At 41.3% G+C, this 26,387-nt stretch overlaps 1 protein-coding gene across 1 annotated transcript; it reads right to left on the minus strand.

The window, feature by feature from the left end:
- Positions 1–990: 990 nt before the first annotated feature.
- On the minus strand, positions 991–25,935 carry fhip1b (FHF complex subunit HOOK interacting protein 1B). Its single transcript, XM_023430837.2, has 12 exons — positions 25,605–25,935; positions 20,631–21,133; positions 17,232–17,636; positions 16,686–16,916; positions 13,714–13,959; positions 13,162–13,329; positions 12,179–12,258; positions 11,535–11,704; positions 9,349–10,740; positions 8,201–8,379; positions 7,381–7,543; positions 991–6,125 (listed from the first exon to the last, which is right to left on the minus strand). Exons 2-12 carry the CDS (start codon positions 20,757–20,759, stop codon positions 5,815–5,817), a joined length of 3,474 nt encoding a protein of 1,157 aa, XP_023286605.1. The 5' UTR covers positions 20,760–21,133; positions 25,605–25,935; the 3' UTR covers positions 991–5,814.
- Positions 25,936–26,387: the final 452 nt, after the last annotated feature.

Here is a 26,387-nt window from a genome sequence, read left to right on the forward strand (position 1 = left end):
TCAACTAATTGATTATTAAACAAATAGTATAAGCGGGAAACATTATCCCAGTTTCTAATAGTCCGTGATTCAGTGCTCGTGTCTATGACTCCGTCTCTGTGCCGACTTTAATTCCTTCAGCAGCTGAAGATGAAGCTATTTTTGGTTCATGGCTGCTTAAACACTGCTGCAATTTATCGCTCTGGAGATTTTCTTCTCCATCTCTTCACCACTAATGGAATACGAGAGCCAGAGTGACAAGAATTATTAATAAATTTCCTCCTTACTGGTGTCAAGATGTCATCATTACATGGTTCATTCTACATGGCTTCATTTAACTGGAGTCAATGAAAGACCTGCACAGAATGTGAAACCAGAATGAAACCAGGATGTGCAGACATATAAACAGGAAACTCCGAAAACCTGAAACTGAGTCTAGTGTGTAGGTAAACATACATGTTGCAAAGGGCTTGTCAAATACTTGGTAGTTACTTTAAAAAAAAAAAAAAAAAACTATACTCCAAAACTATGCAATACCCAACCACGAGCTGTAAGAGATGTGGGCTGTTTGGACATTTTTATACAGCAGATGAAATTTGGCTTTTAATTAATCCTCTAATATTTTATTACTTACTGGTTTGTTTTTTTATTTTCATTTGCATATTTTATCATCCACTATCTATCCAGTCTTATTGTGATGTACTTTCTTAATTTTAATGTAGAGAACTTGTAAAGATCCTGGAAAGCAGGTGTTCTATAAATAAATTATCTATAATAATAATAATAATAATGAGTAGTAGTAGTAGTAGTAGTATATTTCCAGGCATCTAAAATCCTTCAAATGAGACCGTTCCAGAAGGAGCTTCTGTCCACACTAACCTGTGATGAGAGGTCACATGTAGACACGACCCAAACCTTACTGGAGATATGTTTACATGGCGTGGGACTCTTCACCCCTGCAGGGTTAACTTCATACAGTCACAAAAAGAAAGGAGACCGAGACAAAAGCGATATTGCTAGGCAAAGAATTTATAAATTAATAAAAACATTCCCTTTGTAGTGTTCTTCTGACAGCTTTTTCCCACTTTGTATTTTTGTCCTTTTTTCTAATGATTTCAAAATATAGAAAAATATTTCTGACAACATTCATCATTACATTATTTTAGCATGATTTCCATTCTGTCCTGTTGATTATTTCACATACCTCTGCATTTCTGACCCTTTGCTTTTTACAGTATTTACACATTAAATCAATCCACATCACCTTTTCAGCTTCAAACAGGGGACGATTAGAGCATGTGTTGCATAGATCACAGGGGAGAAATGTTAAGCGACAAGTCAAAAGCTTTTCCAAAGAAAGAAGCAAAGTGAAAAGATACTGCACATACTTTACATCCCATGATAAGCAACACAAATCAACATATGAAAAAAAACAAAAAACATGGCACAAAGTGTAAATGAAGTGGTAAATCGTCCGTGCAAACAAATTCAAGCTTCAAACTGAGGCGGTCAGAGGAAGTGTGTGAACACATGTGCTTTTTACTGACGTTAAAGTGGAAGCTTCATCTGTCACACAGCTTTGCCACGTGAAGCTCAGCTCAGCTCAGCAATTTGAAAATATGAATTATTTTTACCCATTTTTGAGTTTAATTGTGTTGAAGAGCCAATCATAACCCACCCTGAAACAAAAGGGCATGATATATTTCCAATTCAAATGAAAGCCAGTGACATTTGAAGACTTTGGCTTGTTGTTTGCATGTACCCTTGAATAAACAAAACACACAATCTCAAGACTTAACATGCTCTGAATTCAGCCAAAACGAATAAATGTTCATCTGTTTTTTTAAGTGACGGAGTAAATGTAGTGTTCAAGTACAACTGTCTGAAATAGACAGGAAAAAAACAAAAAACAAAAAAAAAATCTGTGACATTACACACATTTTTGAAGCTTAGCTTTGGGTTCACCACTCAGCACCATCTTTGTCAGTTTAGAGTAAAAAAACAAACAACATTTTTATGTTATTCAGCAACCACCATGGCTGAGACGCCTGTTATTCAAGCCAACACATTCACAAACATAAGATCTGATACATTTCGCGGCCCTAACTCACTGTGGTGCACTGATTATATTTAACTGTTCTTAATAGAGATCATTGATTTGGTTTTCTCCGTCACTTCATTTATAATGAGATTTGTTTGGCGACAGTTTCTGCTGTTAAGACATTTCTGTAACGGCTTCAGCCTCCAGATGTGGTAGTTGCTGCATTGTCAGAAATCAAAATCCCCTTCTCAAATGCAAATTAAAATGAGTGTCGGTGTGTTCTGAACAGACGACACACACCGCTGTCTGAACAGTTGGACTCACTTCTCTACCAGCAGAGGAAGCCATTTGCTGCCGTTCAGTGTTAAGGAGTATGAACAACAGCTTCCTTAAAGTGAGGTAAACCATAACAAACCATAACCATAACACCACTAAGCCTTGATTACATTTGTCAAACTCCCTGTTTTTATTATATTTTGTTTTGTTTTTGTTGAGCGCTGCACTGTATGAAGTTCTGCTTTCAGTCTGTCGTCTGACAACTCCGGGAAGAAGTCAAAGTCCCTGGTAGGAAATAATCCCCCTATAAAAACACCCTATTACAAACTTTGTCACAATTATGTCTTTTGTATTCTTAAGAATGAAAAACAAGTAAATATAAAAAAAAAAAAAAATACAAACCGTAAGCAGTGAGAAATGACTGTGGGAAGTCTAGACGTGTACATGAGCTAAAATCCCATTTTCAGTCACAGAGGATCAATGCTAGCAGTTTAAATTCTGCAGCTTAAGGTTATTAAGCAGTTCCCTTCGTTCCAATGCGGCGAGAGCTTCAAAAACAACCTCGTCCTGTCGCCTTTTTAACCTTAATTCAGGGTTGTTACAGCTTGGGTCTTATTTTCATCGGTTGTATCATCTGAAATTGCTGTAGCACCAGTTAACTTGGCGAGCACAACTTTATCATCATAATTAATTTGGCCATTTAACTGCTACTGTATTACATAACAGATTATTTTGGGAAGTTATTTGAATATGGAAAAAGTGCTGCATAAAGACGTGTTCAGACAGTGCACCATTAAACTGCCTATGATTGCATAAACAGAGACACAGGGAGTTTCACGTACTGTCAGAGAGATTGTCTTTGGTGTCCACAAACGTATCACAGAAATGCATAAAACTGACTAACTCCACTGTTACTTTGCCACTGACCGAGTAAGTGATACTACTGAGGAGATGAACATTTACCATCAAGCTCAATATACGTCTGATCTTTAACAGAACTGTTTGCAAAAAAAAAAAACACAATCTTGAGTGGAGTTGAGGAGTGCAGAGAGACCCTCTGGCCTTAAGGGAAACATTAATCTCGTTCTGAACACGTGGATGAACAACAGACTCGGTGAACAGATGGACGGACGGAAGGCAGTGGGTAAATTACAGAAGTGATTTCTCTACCAATTTAATTAGCCGAGAGCAAACATTCAGTGTGAAACATGTTCTTGTTGTCGCTGCTGATCTCTGCAGGCACCGGGATGACTCACTAAAACCACTAAAATCCTACAGCATGGAAGCTAATTGAAGCTCAGCACTGTTGCACAGACCAAACTACACTATTTAATTATCATTTAATTAGAAACCTGACCTTTACTGACATGCAGACACTCGTACTAATGGTATTTGTTAAAAACAAACAGTGGGGGTGTTACAAAATGTGTCTAGAAATCCTGTAGAAAAGTGAGTTACAGCAGTGATGGAGTACATTTACAAACAGGACGACCGTGGATATGGCTTTGACAAGTTGAGGAGGCTTCAACTTGTTGAGAAAGATGAAAGTTGTCAAAAAAAGAAAAAAGAAAAATGTGGTTTTCAATTTCAGAGATTAAGACTTTGCAGGATGGCAGTAGAGAGAATGGCTAGTATGTGCAAAAAGCTGGGTCACTGATGGATTTCACACTGCAGTCATACAGGTAATGCTTCATTTTTACAGGTTCTTCTCCTAACAATTTTCTCGTTATTTCCTGGAGGAATTTACCGAAAAGAACTAGAAAATTATTTTAAAAAGTTACAGACCTGTGAAATGAAGAACCACCATCTTCATCAAAAAACAAAAAACAAAAAATCTACCAACATGCAACAATTCCGAGCCTCACAAGGTCACTCAACGTTGAAAGAGAATATTTTTGTCTTGGCAAAAGCTTTTAACACTGCGACTGCAATTTCATTCAACCTCAGTCAAAATAAATTAAACGCCAATCACAACACTGGCACTGACTTCTTCCGCATCCTCACATACACATTTAATACTTGGTACCTAACAATGAAATGAAGAGATAGTAGCTGTTACACTGATAGAAATGGGTGTTAAAAAAATAGCAGCATGTTAAATTCCAAGATGAACGGTTTGGATGTTCAGTTTGGCCTGTCTCACCCAAAAAGACACTACGTTTTTCAAGCTAACTAAAACCAAAATCTATAAACTGAAATGGAAACCGCTTCTTATAAGCTTTTATTTATTTTTTTTAGCTCACACTCACACGAAGACCTGTTTATAGAAAAAGTCAGTGAATGCCTCACAAGGACCTTTTTTCAGCTGTCAGTTTAAAGTAAATGGAAATCATGACAACGCTCCCTTGAAAAACAATCCCTTCTCTTCTCGCCCTTTTTCTCGCAGACACTCGTGTCTTTAAAAAAATGAAGAAAGACTAAAATGAAAAACTGAAGTCATGAATCGTAAAGCAGTGATGCCTTTTCAATGCCGCAGCCTCTTTTATGGCAACAGGTGAATGGCTTTACCGATGGCCTGAAGAGCTGACGTCACCTTTTAGAAAGGAGTCACTTTTACAACAAACTCTCACACACACACACACACACACACACACACACACACAACCACAGACACACCTGCTCCCACGTGTTGCTGATATGTCTAGAAAGTGGCGCAAATGCAAAAAACAAAAACACATTTAAAACAATATCTTTTTAAAAACGGCATTAATTACCAAAAGTTTTCCAGTACATTTGTGGTGGTCGTGCTGATTCACAGGAGAGAAGGTGGCACTCTCACCTCACATCACCTCTTCCAGTTATCTCATTCATTGATGACTAGTCTTTGCAGCAGTGGAGCCTTTTGAAAACTAAATGGACACTTGAGGTGCTTGAATGTTACTGGGAGCTGTTTTTCTGTGAGCTTTCTCTATTGGCCAGAGGACAAAAGACAAAGATGAGGTTGTCGACGAGAGATGGCCAAATCTGATTGGATCACTTTGTCATTAATTGACTCGCCTACACTTTCACTGTTTTCCTGCCAAACAGTTTTTTGGTGTTTATCATTTGTTGAGGATAAAACCTTCTTCTCCTCTGTGCCGCCTGAAAGCACCCTTCCAACGTAAGAGTATCGACTAGCACCAATATGTGCACCTATTTCTAATATCTGTGGCTTTACTGTGTCACATTATACCATGACATGGTATGTGTATGTACAAGCTCCCAAATCTCAAGCATTTACTGAGATTTTCTGTGTATAGAATGTAAATATAATACATGATATGCACAATATCATATAAGTTTACAGATAAGGAAAATTCTTCCAGTCCTACAGGTATCCTATAATGATTTTGGTACAAAAATGCGACTGTTTTCCTCTTGCTTTTGTCTGTGCAGACGACCCACTTCAGTGACAGAAAAGTCTCAGTGCTCCAGTCTGTCCTCTGGTGATGGGAGAATCCTACAGAACTCTGTTTACAGCCTAAAACAAAAACAAATGGAGGCTAAGAGCTAGATTTGAAGAGTCTTGTGTTTACCGTCTATTCCTCTGCTTCCTGGCTGTGAGGGAAGGGCAGAGTGACGGCGTGCTCTTGAGCCAGGGCAGCCAGCTCTTTGAGGAACTCGCAGAAGACGACGGCACAGTAGACGGCGTTCTTCACTCGCAGCGCCTCGGCCTGCTTCTCCAGGCCAGACGCCCCTCCGCCTGCCCCTCCCCGGAACAGAGCGCTGTGCAGTGATTGGCTGCCGTCCCGTACGTGCGCAAGGGCCAGCTGAGCGGCGTGACGGGCCCGGGTGGGGCTGTTGGTGTGACGGAGGATCAGGTCTCCGAGAGATGGCTTACGACTCTTCACTGGAAGAACGAAACATTAAGTTCAGGAGTCGTTTCAAGTCTTTTGCTCTAAGAGATTCAACCTTTCAAAAGTAACAGAGTAAAATTAATTCTACGTCTTACGACAAAAAAAGAAAATGACACAAGTGACAACTTTAGGAAACTCCTTAAACCCGATCTGTGTTGAAATAAAAATAAAATGTAATTGCACTAGCGGACTGCTCCTTCTCTGCTTTCTGATTTTTTTATCATTACTTTTACTTTTTTGTTTTATATCAGGCTTACCTCTTAAATTGTATAGAAGTACAGTTCATCCGGATGAAAACATTTCTTTGATATTCATTTGAATAATTACAGTAATGTGAAGCACTTTGACATAGTGTCTTTAAAATCTTCTAATCTGTTACTAAACACCCAGAAAAACCCATTTTTGTGCACAAGCCTGAAAACAATGTTCCCAACACCTGTTGATTAACCCTGGTCTTTTCAATTTTACAACCCAAAAATTAGAATGAATATAATTAGATACTGAACAAAAGTTACAGAGGCACAAACATGGTAGATATGAGCTTTTGCCTTATCCATTTTTTTTAATTGGCATAAAAAAGGGAATATAAGGCCTGTAGTACATTTTGTGAGAAATCACTTTGGAGCCATAGTCAGAAGTCTGACCCAGTTCTGTGTTAGCAGCTGTTGCAGTGATATGAGGATCCTAAAATTCTTCGCACAGATAGAATCATGAGACCCAGAGCTTTCGACTAATGTATAATTTAAGTGTAAATGTATAATAATAAGACTCGAGTCTAGTACAGAACAAAACACCTGAAGTGGTGCTAAGCCTCCCACAGTGTATTTTAAAAAGGTACATTTTTTATCTCTTTAGTAAATTATTTGTAATTAATTATTCTGCTTTTAATTCTCTTTAAAAGTTAAATTGTATGTAAAGCACCTTGAAACCACTCCAGAGTCTGAGTTGTGCTACATAAATAAACATGCCTTGTTTGAAGGAAAAAAAAAATTAGACTAATTATTGGAGAAATAAATTGTTAGATTTTTTTGGTTTACAAATAAAAACAGTGACTTATGAACTCACATTTTGAGGCCTTGATAATTAACTGAATCACAAATATTCACGTTAAGAGGTTTGTTTTTGTCGTTTTTCCCACTTGAGGAAACAGTTTCTGTTGCAGAACTCAAGCGTAATCAGTCCTGGTCAGAAACATTTGAAACGCACTCGTCTACGTGCGACTGCAGTTTCTCCAGTGTCTCGACTCACCTAGTGAATCCGAGCGCCGCAGGGTGGGAACAGCTGCAGGCGAGTCACTCCAGTCCACCTTGCCTCGGGCCACGAGGTACTGCTGGGCTTTCTTCAGCATGGCCGGGAAGTCCTCATGGGAGGCTGCAAACGCCTCGATACGGTTCTTCACAGAACCTAGAACCTGAAGAGAACCAGGGAACAAAGCTTCAGAGTTCTGACTGATGTTCACGAACAGACATCTTGTTCCTGTCGATTACAGTGAATTTCATTTTTGACTTTAGAGATTCTGGCACAGAAGGTGAGACAGTCCGAAGTCGTCCCCAGAGGCTGCAACATTCATTACACTCCACAATATTAGAGTCTTGAAGGGAAAGATCGTTAGAACAAATGTTACCATTACCATGAGACTGTGTGGAGCCAGGGAAAAGGCCACGGGCTCATTTGACTTGGTTTCTTGTGATTGTGAACGTCTTCCCTCACTCTGTCAAAGCTGAGGTACTAAATGTTTCACTGTCCACTCCAGCATTAGGTATCCATTCACAGTATCTTAGAATATGGACAGAAATAGAATATGGAAAGAAACTCTATATGCAAATATCACTGTGGGCCTGATGCTTTTGGAACAGGAGCTAGCACAGAAGTGAGGTGGGCTGGAAATGGACGACTACGCCTGAGAAACCTAACAACTGTTATCACGCCAATAAGCGAACAGAGAAACCTTTTTCTACAGTTTGTAACCGAGTACCTGGTTGTTAATTGTAATGCACTTAAGTTCAAAAGGGGGCAAACAGGGCATTCCTAGGCCATTATATCCTTTGTGCTGCTGGCTGCAGTGTACCTGGATCAGTGACTTGACACTGGGCTGGAAGACCATGTTGGTGTTGAGCAGGAAGGAACGTAGGAGGGGCTGAGGATAGCAGGCCAGCTGGGCCACGATGCCCGTGAGCAGGATGTTGACGTACAACGAGTTTTGGAGCATGTTCTCCAGCTTGGCAAACAGAACCACCATGAATGGACCTGCGGAGAGAAAGATTAATGCATCACTGGATGGAAAGACACAGCACGCAACTTGAGCTGAAGTGCATGCGGATGAAGTCAGAGGTGTCTTTGACAGCTTTTTTTAAATAACCGCGGCAGCGTGGAGGCTGACAAACTGTGAATAATACGCAAAGAGGTGTTTTAGTAGCTTGTAGAGGTTACATGAGGACAGTCTGATCCGCTGCCATTCTTTTGCAATGCTGCCTCTCTGGGTAGAAAAAAATATAATCTATCCCCTATGAATAGTGGAATTAATGGAAAACTGTACCTGCAGAGACAGTTATTACAAAGGAGAAGAACGGTTTCATCTTGGGGTGAATATGGCTGCTAGAAAAATGTACGCATTAAGTCAGTGCTACTCACCGCTTCAGTGATTTGACATGATGAAACTTTAGAAAATCGAAAAGACCATTTTGAAATTTTTTGATGGCAAATTCTGACGCTTAAAGTAATTTCACAAACTGAAAAAAAACGGAACCAGGTGCGTGTCCTGTCCTCAGGATTAGTCATTAAAAAAATGATGTGTTATGTGAGTGATGGGGAAGGATCGGCCCTTGGTTCAGGTGATCAATGTGGTAGATTATGTTGAGAACAAGTCTACAGTATTTCAGTATAATGAAAAACATGCTTCTTAAAACAGAAGACACAGATTTTCCAGAATTCAAATAAAAATGGAAAAAACAGATTATTTTAGTCACTTTGATTACTGAAAAGTAAAAATATCAAATCCTAATAGTGACAGCGTCGAACTGTATTAGTTTTGAACTGCAGTGTATCAGATTGTTACAGAAATAGAGATACACGCACTTAAAAAACCTGTCAAACATGACCTCCCTCTGAACAAGTGGGCACTAATAAGAAAAACTACATCCAATAAAATAAACACTTGTGCAAATGAAAAGTCTAGGAAATAATAACACAATACCCACAATGCAATGTGAGTCTCACCTGTGTATGGCTGAGATGCAGGCTGATTTAGTGGTCTGGCAGGACTACAAACGCCCACCACAGGCCCCTCTGCTTTTGTGTCGCCTGTCAGCTTCGCCTCCAGGGCTGAGGACAGCTGCTGCTCCTCCTCCTGCCGCTCAGCGGTCAGGGACTCTCTGGCCGTTTCCTCCTGCTGTAAGGCTGCTCTGCTGCGTTCCTTCACCCGGTCCTCCAGCTCCCGCAGTTCCTGTGTGAAGGCCTCGATGCTGATGCCTTGACCGTTGGAGTCTCCGGAGAGCTGGGAGTCTCCTGGTGCCTGCTCCAGCAGCTCCTCGATGAGACTCTCTACAGATTGTTGCGTCTGGTTGGCTTCTGGAAGCTCTGAGGATGCACTGTGCGGGTTTGAGGTGTCGCTGGTCAGCAGTTTGGTGTCAGGCGTTGGCTGGGGAATGGAGCTCTGTGAGGGAATCTGGTTAGGGCAAAGAGATTTTGCATCACTGATGTCACTGTTGCTAAAAATGGACTGTGGGAGACTGGGGCAGCTTTGGGAGGGGCGTGTGACGAGGGATCCATTTTGATTTGCATTTTCATCCAAATACTGCTGCTCCCCCAAATCTCTCTTCACTTTCTTTACTTCCAGCCCTCTGTCCTGACTGTCTGAGCAGCTGTCCCTCTGTCCCATTGTTCCATTGTACATGGCCTGGTAGCTAACAGTGATGGCAGAGGTGGGAATGTGCGGAGCTGTGGACAAGGCGGCGTGGGACGTTGATAGAGGGGTGGCTGAAGACGAGGAGGACGGGACGAGAGGAGGTACAGGTTTCGGCAGGAGCTCTTCTCTCTGCAGGCTGCGTTTCTTGGAGCGTGGTGTGAGGCTGATGCAGCTGTTTTTGCCGATCGTAACGTCCCACTCTCCGCTGTCCCGCTCCGAGCTGCTCCACTCTGACCGCGCAGCAGCCACGATGGCCGCCCTCTGCTGGCCGGGAGGAGTGTTACTGTTTCCTCCCTGCTGCAGAGAGAAGTGCTCCGGGAACATAGCCATGGAGGGGTTGGAGGTAGGGGGAGGCGGGGGAGGAGGTGCTGTGTTTGGGGAGGGGTTTTCGCCATCATAGGGTGCCGACCAATCACGGCAGGCCCAGGAGCAGAGCTCGATGTCCCGCCGAGCATCTTTGAGGTACTCCAGGTAACCCGAGTCCCACTCTAGACACTCAGTGTTTGTCTGCTGCTGGTGCATCGGGCTGTCAGGGGACATGGGGCTGGCAGGACCCGACTGCTGTGGCTCCATGCTGGTGGGGGTAGGGGAACCCCCTCCTCCTGATCCTCCTCCACTGCTCTGTTGGCGGATGAAGAAGGCTAAGCGGGACGGGGTGCTGGGTCTGGGCGGGGCTGGAGACTCTGTGCTCGGACTGTTCATTGCTACACGAAAAACAAAACACAGATGGAAGCAGGTGTTAACTTTCTAACACCATTTAACACACATTTATCTGCTTTACAAGGAAAAACACACACACACACACACACACACAAGTGACCTTTTACCAAATTTGGTCATTTTTTGCTGTCACAGTTATGTGTAGAAACTTGATCTTTCTACAGAGCCCAGCAGTTGTAAGCAGTTAAAACACTAATTTATGACATTCTTGATATATCTCATTTGTGCACATGAATTCACAGAACATTACTTTACCAAATACACATGTTAAAGAGCTGTAAAAAAAATAACACATTGTTGTTAGACCAGCAGCTGCCTCATCTAAATGAAGATTAAAGTGGCTGATTTATATCAGATTATTCACTGTCCTGCCCGGCTACACAGTTATATATACACTTAACTGAAGGCATCCACAGCTGGCAGAAACAGCGTCTAATGTGGTATCACAAAACACAAAACACAAAACATCAATGTGAAGCTGACACACAGCTGCTGGCCGCCCTGCTAACGCTTTGAGTGCTACTCCCGTAACGACAGCCTTCAATTTCAGTTCCTGCTAATACAGCACAGATAGCTCTTTTTATGTGTATGAACACAATATTAATCCTGACACCTACAGGGCCCCGTAGGCAAGTTTACATACAGTTGATTAAAAAGACGAAAGCTTTTTTTTTTTTTTAAGTTTTGGAATAGCTGTTAATTGTTCACTTCATGTTTACAACCACAGCTATAAAGTGTGACTGTGTGTGCTCCTTTTCTACAGATGTCCGTTGCTCACCTTTGCCCCAGAATGCATTGTCCTCATCCCGGTCAGCAGAGGGCGCTGCACTCAGCCGGCAACACTCTGGGATCAGCGACAGGAACTTGTCTGCCGACTTTCCATAAATGTCCGTCTCCCTGATGGCACGACGCTGACTCAACATTACATGGGTACAGGGCAGTAGATACCTGGGAGCAAACACACACACACACACACACACACACACACACAAAAAGAAACCACTTAATTTGCATTTACACAGTTAATCTCTATCCAGGCAGTAAAACCTTAACATACTGCTGTTTGTGCCACATTTCCTTTGGCAGTGATGTGTATTTTATCTGTTACAGGCCACGTACACACACACACTGCAGTTCAAAAGGCAAAGCTTGGATGTTCACAAAATTCACACAGAAAAAAATTTCTCATTTAAGGACCCCAGATTGTGATGATAGATGATGGATGGGCAAAAATACTGTGCTGTACCTTCTAGCGATCATTACCGATAGATAGTGACCGTGTGACACATAAATACACCTTCAGTTAATCTGAATGAGTGAGTATGGAGAGAAATAGTTACTAATAGATCTGTGTTTCGCGTATTAAATGAGCCCATTGAAAATATAAGACTTGGGAAGAGATGCTCGGACGTGCCGACATACCTGAGAACGAGCTGCAGCATGATGTCTTCACAGTGCAGGGAGAGCAGAGTCCTGAAGAGGCTCAGCGACACCATGCAGAGCTGCAACACACACATTATCATTCAGAGACTTTAACCAGCAGGTATGAAGAGAAGCTTTTTTTGTTGTTTTTTTTTTAATAACATCGGTCTCACTGTTGTAATTTTGGCCAAACGACAATCAGTTATGGAGATGGAGACGCATGTCATCCAATCACCTCAGTGTACAAAGTCCTCAAGTTTCCTGTTTATACATGATCTACACCACATGGAAACAACAATGGATGGATAAACTAAACAGTTTTTGTTTCAGTGCAGTTCAACTTGTCATGAAGCAAAACAAAAAACAAAATAATTCTTCTTAGTTAAATACATTTATTAAAATGTGAAACATTTTTCAGGTGTGTTCCAGCTGTGAAAAACGTGGGGTCCCTGTGTATTGTGCAAATGATGGTCAATACTACAAAAAAAAAGCCCAAAGCTTTGTTTCTATAGTCGTCTTTAGCTCTCTGAAAGTTGTTTTAACTACAACAAAGACGTCAGCCGTTGTGAAAGGCTGTGATCTCCGTCACAAACTTTTACACTTCCCTTCCAAAGGGAGAAACTAGACATGATACAACAAATTTCCTGTTTCTTTTAAACACCACGATTGCGTCCGAGTGACCAGAATGTGTTTATTTTGAGGGATCAGTATATATGAAACTGAAGATTATGTAAACACATCTCACTCTGGATTTCTTTGCCAACTACAAACAGTGTAACAGTCAATAGATGCAGCACGCTTGATGATTTACTCTGCATGTTTGTTCTGGGGAAACAAATCATTCTGTTTTCTGCTGCAGTCATTTTCAATCAATTTTTGCTCGCAGCCCACTTGCCACCCACACTGGGTTCATGTGAGGGCCTCCAGGCTCTATCACACAAATATATATATATATATATATATATATATGACTATACACCAACCCTTGAATTGCTGCTGATGCGCGTGAGCAGTGTGTCCAGGATGGTGTCGTTGTCGTGGCAATGCAGCAGGATGAAGCGCAGGAAGGTTTTGAGGAGGGAAGTCTCAGTCACACTACGCAGGAAAAGGTCCAGGTAGGCGGTGCTGGCGATCATCTCATCCACCGACGACTACACACACACACACATACACACATACACACACACACACACACACACACACACACACAGAAATTTGTATCAAAACTGCAAATGAGGTTAATGTGACAACTGTCCTATGAATAATATGAAGTCTGTGATTAAAACCAGGCAATGACACAATCACTTCAAACAGTGTGAAATGGTTTTCTTTGACTGACTCATCTGTTGAGGAAAGTCAAGCAAACAAATCCATTCACACAATTGTTCTACTTCTCCTGCCAAATGTCTTCCAGTAACTCACGGGTGGTCAGTTTCCACTGGCACACAATTTGTTGGTCCACCTCACTCTATTTTACTTCAGGGGTCAGTTAACCCAGATCTGGGAGGTTTGTGCTTTATCCAGAGTAATCCTACCTTGTGCAAGGCAGGGCCCATGACAGGTACAAGGAAACCGTTGTGGAGGTAGTCCAGGAGCTGGTAGCGGACCAGGGGATGAGCGACTTGCACCACAGCGTTGCAGAACTCCAGCGAGTTCATGAACAACACGAGGGACGACACGTTCATCCAGTCCTCCCGCCGCAGGGCGTGCCAGTCGTCTCCTCGAACCTCGATCTTCCTTGGCAGAGAGGAGTAGAGCGCGCTGAGGCCCGTCGCCAGCACCTGAGGAGAAACAGAGGCTTCACATAAGACTCCTGAGTCAGAACAGCCCCAGTGAGTCAGTAGGTGACTGGACAGCTCTCACGTAAAAATGTAGACGATTTTTACAGATCAATTACTTGATTTTTTTTAAAGTAGAAAAAACAAAAACAAAACCTTAATAAAAAACAACAGTTGAAACAATAAGATGATTATCAGTTAGTTGATTGACAGCAAAGTACAAAGTATTTATTTATTTATTCTTTATTTTATTTGTTTATTTGTTTAATCTGGAGCTGTTAGCCATCACTAAACTAATGCAAACAATTCATTTAAAAAGAACAAAAAAAAAAAACAGAGATTTCGGGATGGGAGAGGACTGTGTTTGTGATGAACACTGTTCAGGCTGAAGAGAATGTGCAGTAAACAGTGAGACTCAGGCAGAGAGGAGTATTCGGTCCTTGACGCCACCTCCACTGTCCCTTCTAGACCGTAACTGGGTCAGACTGAAGCTGCTGGAAGTAGGACGAGCAGAAAATAGCCACGCTGGCTCTTTAGCACTACAGTGAACACGCCGAGGAAAGGATCCTGACCGCAGCATTAAACCACAGTACTCAAGATATAAACATCATGCAACACTGTTCACTCTCATAATCTAGATTAAAGGCTAAAACATCACTCAGTTGCTGTAATGTGTGAACAGATTTAGGCAGTCAACACTGGTTCTGACATTCACACGTCTTCACTTCGTACTGACTCACAATCAGAATGAAGTCCAGCAGGTTACAACCCTATTCAATAAATGTTCATACAACAAAAGCAATAAGTAAATACAGCTCTTTAATTACATCTAGTGGCAGCTGTAGCAAACTACACCAACACAGGCAGAAACCGTTCACCGGCCTTCCCTTACAAACGCCCCTTACTTTTTGGCTGGACTTACCATGGGCCAACATTACATCTGCATATATCCATGACTGAGTGAGTGACTGGGTGAGTGATGAAGCTACATCATCGAAGAGGCCGGCCGAGTATTGAGACTTTTCCCATTGGCAGTTGTTCTGTCAAAATGATTTGGTACAAACAGTTTCTACAACGTCATCGGAGGCGTTTACAGCAGATCCAAAATAGTTCAAATTACTGTATTTCCTCAAAGAGGGGCCTTTATCTCAACTGCAGAAGGTAACAAGCCTTTATTTGAGGCAGGCTTGTATTTAAATTCCCTGTGTTTCACATGCATGATTGGTCATACAAGTATTTTAGTGTGATGCGCACACGCATACAGGGTGTAGCCTCTAGGTTTATAACCAGTCTTTTTTCTTATTTACAGACTTACTAAAAATATATAAGATTTTACCTAAAAGAAAAAATCCACACCAAGAAAACTCAAGTTCAGTATTCAATTATGTTTTAAGCGATCGCAGGTCTTTTACAACGTGACTATGACAGAACATTTTTGTTTTCATCTAGAATGTTTTTTTGAGGTGCCTGACTCTGTGAACTGCTGTGTTTCATAATGTCGTTAAGCTTCAGTTAAATTAGTTCACTAGCCGTCCTAGAAGTTTAGACATGATGGGATTTGTGTAAAGCAGCAGCAGCAGCAGCAGCAGCAGCAGCAGCAGCAGCAGTAACTAGTCTGTATGAAACCGGATTTTCAATGTGTTTATCTTGAACATTAGAAATGCGTGATGTTGGCTGAGGTGGTTATTTCTTGGTGGTTAAATTTACAGGAAGTGCTCCAAGTTGAGAGAGCTGATAGGATGCAGATAAGGATGAACGGTCTGTCAGAACGCATAGTCATCTCCTTCCCCTTCCATTATCACACATCATCACTGATGCATCAGAATGAGACAGCACACACACGCACGCACACGCACACGCGCACACACACTTTCTTAAAAGCAGCGTTGAAAAGTAGCCAGGGTCCCACATTATAAGCTGTCCTCAACTATCACATTTAAGAGTATGTAGTATTCATGTGTATATCAAACTGATGGCTCTTTTCTGTGAGAGCCAAAATCGACTATAAATAATAGATTTAAATTGGATAATATTTGCACAGTATTGCATAGGAAAGTGAATTAGAGTTAAGTCAGCTAACCTAAGAGGGGAATAAAACCATCGCAGCATCAAAGAAACTAACAAGGTTGGATTTTTCCAACTTTTGGAAGAAGCTCAGGAGGATTTACCGTGTGGGTGGAAATTGAAAACTTGACAGTATAGTGAGCATGTAAAGAATCCGTCGAACCCCAGTGGTTGGATCTCTGTTTTTCTTTGGAGTTGTGCATCATTAACAATTTAACAAGATAATTAATCATCAAGAAGTTCTTCCTCACTGGCTTTCTAAGGGGTTTTGATTTTAGTTTGATTTTTGCCCACATCAACCACATGCTGTGGCTTTACCTGTGTGTACTGGACAAAAATGTTTTTTGTTTTTTTATCAATACAATAAACAAAATGTTTTTTTTTAACTAAATGAACAAATTATATCAAATATCAAAAGTAATGAACCAGAACCACTCGGACTGGGCAGTAAAACAATAACCGATAACAATATCACTAAAGAAATTTCCCACAATAATGATAAAAGTAATACTTCTGCTTTTGGCTCAACCCTCTGCACATTGACCCTATTAGGATACAGCAATAAGGTTAAAAAGGGCCATTACAAGGGAAACAAAACTATGTGGAAACCAAGTATATGGCTGATTTTAACTGAAGACCTATTCTTAATGAGCAGCATCACTCACCGGGCAGAAGTAGGAGTTCTCAGCGATGTAGCGTGCCACGGCCTCGTGGCTGGCCGAGGCCGCCATGACCAGCAGCAGCGCGTCTCGGGCCTGCTGTCCGATGGCTCCGTCCCGGTGGATGAACGGCACAAGGAGGGAGAAGATCAGTAGATTGGTGGAGCCCTGCTGGGCTGGCGCTGCCCGGAACAACATCTCTAGAACCACTGGCTGCCGGGCCATGGTCACGCAGACCTGGTGAAGAGTCACAATGAAACACAGTACTTTAGTATGGTGTAAAATACTGATCAAACAGTACTGACAGGTATCATTCCTAGGTAAGTTGTTATAAGTAACATGAAAATTGTGTTATACAATATTATCAACCAAAGAAAATCATACCTCAGTCATTTAACATGTACTGGTCTTTTTAGGTCTCAATACTCTTAGTGTCTGTTCTCAGCCTTGTATTACGATTTGCAAATTTGGCTTGAAGGTCAACAACAAACACGATCTTATTCAGAGTGTATACACACATTAGAGAAGTATATGAACTGGAGGTGAGTATACCTGGTTGAGCAGCAGTACCAGGCTGTTCTCCAGGGCTGAAGGACAGCCAAGTTCTGGGTCAGCGCAAGCTCCCAGCAGCCTCAGCAGGGGGTGGAGAATGGCTGTGTGCTGCAGCAGAGGCTGCTGGGACTGGCCGATGAGCATCTCGAACAGCTTGAGCAGGGCCCCCTGGCTGTCCGGGTCCAGGCCGCGGCGGAGGTGCCACTGAACCAGGCACTCCAGAATATTCTCAGTGACCACCAGCTCCAGTATGGGGCCCATGGGTGGCACGCTGGCGCCGCCCTCTGAGCTGTCAGCGGGCCTCTCCTCCGCCAACAGACATAACATCTGGTCTGTGTGATTCCTCACGGCTGTCAGGTCATCGCTGGAGGATGAAGGCTCGTGCTGCTCCAACACCCAAGAGACCTGAGTAACGGAACAGTGTTTTAGTGTAATATTTAACACTTAACATTGCTGTCCTTTGATGGGGAGTTAGAAAAATAACAAAAGTGACAGGTGTTTCATTCCATTTCAGCTGAGTATGAAGAAGTTTTGAATGAAGTGGGGTTTTGAGGCTTCATAATGTCATTAATCTGGTCTTCAAGGGCTTCAATTCATTTGTTTCATAAGCCTTTTTCACGGCAGACATTCTGACTCCGCACAGAAGGAAAATCACAGGTGTGAATAATAAAATTAATGATGGCTGAATGCCATTCAGCTTCTTCAGTCAAGGTCTCAGTATTGTCTCTGGCTCACTGCCACAGCAGCTGTGTCCAAAATCAATATAGGGAGTGGTGAATGAGTGAACAAGGGAATGACTTGGGACACATCTCACATGGAACTCACAGGCACTTATAGAACATGGCCTCCAGTAATGTCATTAGGAGCACCTGCGCTTCTCCTGCTATGACAAGTGAAAAGGTTTGATGTGAAACAGGCAGTTGTTGTCAGATACACTGTCAGGTCTGAAAATGTTTACCCTTTTTGTTGTGTGGAAAAATGTGTTGGCTGCATTTTTTATCCTAAATAATATATTATATATAACATATAAAAAAATCGATCTACAAGCAGTTAACTTAAACCAAAAAATTTTACAAAATATTTCAATGTAATTTTCTATTTTTTTTTTTTTTTTAGATAGAATGTAACAAACTGTATAATAGGGATGTAAAAAAAGCCACAGTGTCACAACATTTATCAAGAGGTTGACCAGTCAGCATGACTACGGCCATGATGAATCTGCAGATATGCAAGCAGCTTGTGCAGATAACAGATGTATATCTTGTGTTTTAGCAGCTTGTGTGTGAGTTATGAGCATTTGGTCAATGTTGCCTGACGCATACATGTTTGTACACACATGCGTTCCCACAAGACCAATCTTTATTTATTTTTCATATCTCTCATATCATGTCTTATATTCTCATTTACATGTAACTAAATAATCAAGACATAAACCTCTACCCTCTTCTTAACAACCATAAAAACATGGAGGATTGATTTTTCAAAAAGCTGACCGTGTGCTCTGGGCTCCCTCCACTTAACACAGGCATGTTACGTACAGTACTAGGAATACTGCACCTACATGTCGGAGTAGGTTATCGTCTTGTGGATATGTTACCACCGATTTCCAACCTATGAAGAATATTGTCTGCTTATTCTATCACAAAAGCTCTCCTTCAACAGTCAGTAAGTATCCAGGCAAAGAAAGAGAAGAGAGCCTCCCACCACAGACCAGTAAGAATCACTCAGATGTCTTTTGTTGTCTCAGACAGTGACAAGGCTCTGTAACCTATAAACATTCAGTCAGTGACTGGGCATGAGCCAGTCACTGACTGTTCGGGTAGACCAACTGACTACTCTCATCAGCACTGGCACAGTGTGCACTTTCACACTCGGTGTCTGGACAGATAATCATTCACTAAGCTCTGTTCAGACCTGGCACTGATATCCATCTCAGGTGATCCGATCACAAGTGGACAGCTCCAAGTACGTCAGTTCACACCTGGCATCAGAATCCTTCTCCACCTGTCTCTAGTGGCCGCTTGTGATTGGATCTCACTTCCCTGCTCTACTGGCACAAAAACATCATTTCTGTTTGCAAAGATCAAATGCATTGTTGTTTTCAGCCAGTTTGACCATGACAGACTTCAATGTGTGTGTGTGTGTGTGTGTGTGGGGGTGTGTGTGTGTGAGAGAGAGAGAGAGAGAGAGAGAGAGAGAGAGAGAGAGAGAGAGAGAGAGAGAGAGAGAGAGAGAGAGAGAGAGAGAGACTGAGTGAGTGAGTGAGAGAGAGAGAGGTTGGGCTGACTGAATCAATGAACTGTGCAAAGCTCTTCAATAAAATATGGTTTTACCCATTTGAAATAGTAAAAAAACAAAAAATGAAAATCACATGTGTTACAGACCACCTCTGAGCGTGGTGTGAGTGATCAGATATCAAAAGCGTCCTAAATGCGTCTTGGGTGCGTTCACACCTGTGCTTAGAGCTGTCCACATGTGATCAGATAAGCCGAGACGCATGTTAATGCCGGGTCTGAGCAGGACCTAAAAGAGCCTTAAAATTTCTCTTTCCAACTCATGGTTAACTAAAAGTCTTTATTTGTCTGCTGCTCAACCTACAACAGAGAGAAACAAATCGTGCACATTTTTTCTTTATTATCTTCTCTATTATAGCGGAGGCATGTAAACACTTTTACTGCTGAAACAATCTAACAGTTAGTTGATCAACAGGAAATTAATTTTTGATTCATCAAAAAAATTATTTTGATTATCTGTTAATAATATCATTTATTAAGCAAAAAATATTAGATAACTGAAAATGGACTATCTTTGCTTGGTTGGGCTGGAGTTTGATTTTTCTATGATTTATCAACGTTTATTCATGCTGGATATCTGCGATAACAATATCCTTAGAAAGTGTGTAAGTAACACCGGATCTTTAACTATGTGCATCACACCTTTGTCTCTAGATTTGACTGAATTCTGAGAAGAAGTAGTCGATTCTGACCCAAACTCCTGCAATCGGGCGCTGAAGGTTTAAAAGTACCTTAATTGGCTCTATGTGGTGTGTGTCACAGCCACTGCTGCTGCTCCAACTGCTGACATTATAATCCAAACCACTTCTTTTGAAGGGTGATCACACCATGTTCTATTGAGTGCACACACAGTTACAGCGAGCACTTTAAAAAATGTGCTTTGGGCTGTTGTGTTAATATTGTTTAACTGGGGGCTTGTTTAAAAACCTTTCAGGTGGCCTGTAAACTTCATGGTAAAGCAGAATACAGCAGATATACTGTGTCTCCACATCTCAGATATGAAGTTGGTGAGTAAAATGATATAAAATGAAAGCATGAGTATTTATCACAACAAAATATGTAATTTCATTCATAATTCAAGGGGAGATGCATGTCTCCAGCTCACCTGTCTCCAGTGGTTCTCAAACACCATGAGGCAGGTCTCTGGGTCAGCAGTGCAGGGGCTGGAGGGGGCAGCACTCCGGCCGGACCGACTCCCGGGACCCCGTGGGTTCAACCTGCTCAGCCAGCTCATACTGGACCCGGTGGGAGGCCGGTCAAAAGTCACAAGAACTCAAAAGGTGGGGGAGAAAGAGTTCCCGTAAAAGGTCAGAGTAAAAAAAGAAAGCAGAGAGAAGAAGGGAAGAGGGGAAGAAAATTAAAAGATGATGTGGGAAGGAGAATGAGAAGGGGAGGAGAGAAGGGGGATAAAGGGGAGGGAAAGTGTATCTAAACAGAGAGGAGGAGGTGAAGGAGGTCGCCTGAATGGGCTGTCACTGCCAGTCAGTGTACATCTAGGAAAAGCCCACTGCTGCTTTAGAGACTGTGTGACCCTGTCCTCCCTGTAGACCCTGTCATCCAGTCTGAAGCCAACTCCACTCCATAGCCAGTCAGGACAGGCACTCCGTGCTGTGTAAACAAACAAAAAAACAGAACGTACACATCAACATGTAAACTTCAATAACAATCAATAACATTTTCCCAAAAGTCTTTTAAAGTTCCCAAAATATAACTGTGCAACTGTGTTTTTGTCAAGTCTACATTACTGTATTTCCTTTTGTTTGGGCTCTGAAAACGTAATGAACGGCTACTATAACTAGAGTGGTTACTGTGTATGTTAAGACTGCAGTGGTTTCGCATACACTTAATATATAAAGGATGACTGTGACTCAGCAAGACACCGAAGCCTAATTGCTCCCAGAGGCTAGGCCAGAGAAATTTGAAATTGTCAAGCACTTTGAATCAATGTTCTAACACAGGACATTTACAGTGGCCGTCTCTTAAAGTTTGAACAAATTTAAAGTAAAAATAACCAGATGGGAACATCAAGAATCCAGTGCATCAAATATCTGAAAATCAAGATACTTAATCAAATTCATGAAAAAAAAAGTAAATCCATTATTTCCAGGAAGAGAGCATGAAATGGTCTCACACAGCCAGGGTTATTAAAATGATAGCTACCTTAATGTAAACTGTACTGCTAAGTCTCTGTCAGCGTGCACTGTCCTGACCTCCAACCCCACAAAACACCCCTTCATTCAGAAATCAATCATTTGTGCTGAAGGGCTTCTATATTTTTTTTTTCTGTTTTCCTAAACAAACATAAGTCAGCCTCTACAGTATGTTGTTTCCAGGGAAACCATTCAGTCCACCTACAGCCAGTCCACCTTCAGCTTAACATGGAAGTCCCTCACTATTAGGGATGCACTTTTTCTGCTTTATTCATCTGCCAAGTTAATAGCAGATTAATCATTAAAAGCTTATTAAAAAAACATGAAATGCACAAAGTGTCACTGTCAACTGACATGTCACCCCATGTCACTCTTGTCAATTGTTTGAGCTTTACTTTCACAACTGACATGGGTGAGTTTTTGCCCCTGGATTATAGGAAATTCAGTATTTGAATCAGAACTTGAATATAAGTTAATTATTTAAATCAAAAATATTGCCACCCACCAAAAATTGCAAACAACTTTTTTCAACAAACTGGACAAAGGGCATAAATTAGAGACTGTATATGCAGGAAACTTAAAAAATGTAATCCACTCTTGTCAAGCAAAACAAATGCTGATATTAAATAACAACATAAAATTGCCTGCCCAGACCTCCAGATTTAAGGCTTAGCTGTTTTTATTTGAGAATATGAGCAACTCTCCACCTTCAGAGCAAAATTGTATATAGTCTGTTCTCTGTAAGTGAAATAAAAAAAAAATGGGCTGAGCAGTTTTGCATTATATTGCAAGGGAGCTACGAGGAAAGAGTGAGCAGCCGCAGTGAACTGATGGGGAGGTGCAGGCATCAGGTGAATACTCAAACCTCCAAAGTATAATTTTTATCAGACACACCTTCAGCAATGAAACTTTGTCACATTGAAGAGATGCAAATTCAACATGCAAGTCTACAACTATAACCAATGATCAGGTGATGCACAAATCCTCTTGCTCCACCTTTGTAAAAGTCTGTTTCAGCATTCTCGGTCCACTGATTATCATTAAAGTTCCTATGCCCTTACTTTACTGCTCTCTTAATTCATTTCATAGAAGAGAGGCTCTCTCTGTGTTTCTTTGTTTTCTTTAAATGGGGTAAGGAACTAAGTAAAAATGCTGATGAAAATCTTTTGAGTATCAAATACGCTTTAACAGTTTTAAAAACACTCAGTTTTACAGCAACATACAGTAGCTAAATACACTACTTCCACATTGTACCGTCACATCTTCACAGCTCCAAAAATATCTGCCACAAGTACTGTATTTAGTGATTTATTGTCGGGATTATTTAGAAATGACTGAACAGATGGATCAACAGCAGAGGATTATGCTGCATTGATGCCTTTTTTATGCTGTGACTGTGGGTTTGCTGATCTCCTCCATGAACAAGAAGGCTGCAAACTCTTCAGAAACCGCATTTCAAGCCTATTTGATACTCAAAAGATTGATTATCAGTGGTGTATTCCTTTACGAGAAACCATATTATCACAGTTATTTTTCTGCAGGGCAGAACTGATTTCACTATCATGCCTTTACTTTAAGGTTAATGTCAAAAACAGCTTGAAAATGAGCTTGAAATCCATGTCTGTGAGAGTCTTAACTTTCATCTGTGTTTGAATAAAAGATCACTCATAGGACCCCTCTGGTGAGTCCAGCGAGGTTCAATAGGTTTGGGAGTTCAGTGTCATGGTGTTAAACTGGATGTGTAGATAAGTACATTTTAAAGTCGTTTACAAATATATTTGTCATTATTTGTGGCTACATGAAGTGGACTCAAGTCGAATTGGGTCAGACAGGAGTAACAGATTCAGTGACTTCTGGTTCGACTTCCCTAAATCAATAAGGCAACGTGCTTTTCTTTTTTAAACTTCTCAGACAGCAGCTGTATGAGTATCACAAAGGGCACTGACAAATACAGGTCAAATGTACCGTCCGTACTTTTAGTGATTCACAAGCCGTCAGTGGGTGAGTCAATGATAAAGTTAATGATACTTATTCTGAGACAATTCAGTCTTTTCCTTAGAAGCTTTAAACAAATCTATAGCTAGACATGGAAGTGGAAAGAAACTCAGCCCACAAAGAGTCAAGACTGAGATATCTACTGCAAAATGACTCTGTAAATAAGCTCACTGAAAACACAGTCTGTTATGATTCACCATAAATGCAATTACCTTTAAAGCACGTCAGCCAGTCTGCCTCAGCATTTCCAGCTAATATGAACTATACCACATTTCAAAATGTCTTTAATTTCCAGGTCACACACACACACACACACACTGCATCATAAAAAAGAAAAACCATAAAGTGAGTTCAAAGTTCAACTACAGATTCCACAAAAGGGAGGCTGCCTCTTGAGTTTGTCAAAGATTAGTGATCAAACACACCATAACGCAGCTCATCTCGACTGTTATAATCTCAGAGCACAAAGTCTACAGGCCAAGATTTTCTCAGACGTTCAGACAGACTGGGAGTTGAGAAAAGCTCCTGTCCAAAGATTGTGTGATTTCCTAAAACGTACACGCTGACAACCACACCTGCTTTCTGTAGCAAATGTCCAGGTGTGAACATGTGTGACAACAGGCAGAGTCTTCCAGGTCTCTGCTAATTCTGTCCGTCACATTCTTCACATTTCTACATCTGTCTTTATCCGTTCTCAATGCTGAAGCACACCGATCACATTTGTGTCTGCAGTGACAGAGGCAGTGAGCTCTGACAGACATGAGCTGATACAGACACCTGCTTCAGATATTTTAAAATCACTTTGGTAAACACACTGTACTGATCTCCTGTACCAACAAATACTTCCGCTCTGTAACCACCATCCCTCACTATGACAACCAGCCTCTCAACCCACTTTCACTTATTTTCCCGATCAGTCGATTCATAATTTGCTCTGTGAAATGCAGAAGAAAAAAAAAAGGCGATATATTTAAATTGCTTATTTTTCTGAACAACCCAAAAGCCAAATATTCCATCAGTTAGACTAAGAAACCAGCAAATAATCACATCTGACACGCTGAAACCAGTACATCTTTTGGCAGTTTCGTTTGTAAAAATAACTGTTATTAGTTAATTATTAGTTCATGATTAACTGACTAGTCATTTTATCTAATGCATTCTTAAATGGCAAAATATTGTGAGCACCTTAGTACATTTTTGAGCTAGGAAACAGCGCTGGCTAAGGCTGTAAAATATGATTGAATAGCTAATAATAAGTGGACCTTGAGTTAAGACTGTCTAACTAGACTAGCTATGATTTAAATCAGGACACATGTGATCAAAGACACTTTTGAGTCTGACTGAACACTTAATTAGAGTGCAACTTCAAGTATTCGCCTTTGACCAAGAGTAATGATCTCCTCATTTTTAAGTGTATTTAGAAAACAGATTAATGATTAAAGAGTTGACTGCTTTAGAAACATTTCAAGAAGTTAAAGACTGAGCTGTCTGAGCTTTAGGAAAAACACTTATTTAATTCAGGACGCCAACGTTCACAGACGGTATCATGCTCTGCGGTGTTTTGGGTCATGTGTCCCCTTCAGACTGACAGACTGTTAGCGTACCTAGTTAGCTTTGAGTGCAACCATCAAATAGCACGACCTTGTCTTCAAACTGGTCGGTTTGTTGACGTTATCCAATTAGCATTTGGGCTGTACATCTGATCTCGGAGTCATCACCCTGCACCAGATCTCATATTAGCCAGGCGAAGCGGCTTACGTTGGACTCCAACGGAAAACAACAATCAATGCATTTCAATTGCGAGATGATGTAGCAAGCTAGTTGATAGTGCAAAGATAACTAGCTAGCTTAGAAATGTCAACCATGTATGTAGATCATTTATCTAGGTAACGTGCTAAAGATCTTTAATGCTAGGTAATTTTGAAGTTACTTACCTTGGGTGTTTGTATTTGTCTCAACAGTTTGTTGAGAGGTGCTGTCCACGGATACCTGCTAGCTGGTTGCTAGTACGTTAGGGCTAGGTTGCTAACGACTAGCTGCTAATGAATTCCACAATGTCAGAGCAGTTAACGGATGATCAGCGTTAAAATAACCTGGAGACAACTGGCGTGCTAGACCAAACTGAGCCGGCGAAGCTGACAAATTAACCACTCCTTCATTCGGGCTGCTGTGCATCCTGTTAGCGACAGATAAACATCCCATTTGATGATTTCTCAAACACTCTTCCCTTTCCCGCAGCCATCTTACTTTAACTCCTCCTACACGGCTTCTGTGACTCACACCTCCACACTGCTGCTCCACACTGCTGTATGAAGGGTTTAAAGTGCCAAAATTAAGCAGCAAACACCGTCACCCGGTTCATACTAACACTGTGAAGCGTACACTGTGTTTCTAACGCTGATAGGGTTTCAGTTTGGCTGTTAGTACTGTACAAGAAACTGTTGACATTTAAATCGATTGTGATGATGACTGAGCGTCATTCTTTACACTGGTAATAAAACAATCCCAACTCAAAGTCCACTTTTTTCTGGTGTTTCAACTGTCTTCATCAGTTTTCTTCACTGTAATGGAGATGGATGTGTTGATTTCGTTCATATGACTTTTACGCATTCTGTGTTGGCAAGTGGCACTTCAGTTATTGAATAGGTTAATTGCACTTCAATAAAGTTGGGGGACTCACACAAACAGATTTAAACACAAGTGGTCAAAATCAAAGC

Source organism: Seriola lalandi, unplaced genomic scaffold, assembly GCF_002814215.2.
Source record: "Seriola lalandi dorsalis isolate HSWRI2012SDOR001 ecotype SW California unplaced genomic scaffold, Sedor1 jcf7180002054912, whole genome shotgun sequence".
In the NCBI taxonomy this organism is placed as follows: Eukaryota; Metazoa; Chordata; class Actinopteri; order Carangiformes; family Carangidae; genus Seriola; species Seriola lalandi.

What these genes read in the sequence shown, in the direction of transcription:
- fhip1b (XM_023430837.2), bottom strand. Translation starts at nt 20,759, where the DNA reads ATGAGCTGGCTGAGCAGGTTGAACCCACGGGGTCCCGGGAGTCGGTCC. An exon ending in TGGTACTGCTGCTCAACCAG is followed by an intron (nt 16,917 to 17,231) that starts GTATACTCACCT and finishes ACTCTTCACCAG; the next exon opens with GTCTGCGTGACCATGGCCCG. An exon ending in TGGGCCCTGCCTTGCACAAG is followed by an intron (nt 13,330 to 13,713) that starts GTAGGATTACTC and finishes GTGTGTGTGTAG; the next exon opens with TCGTCGGTGGATGAGATGAT.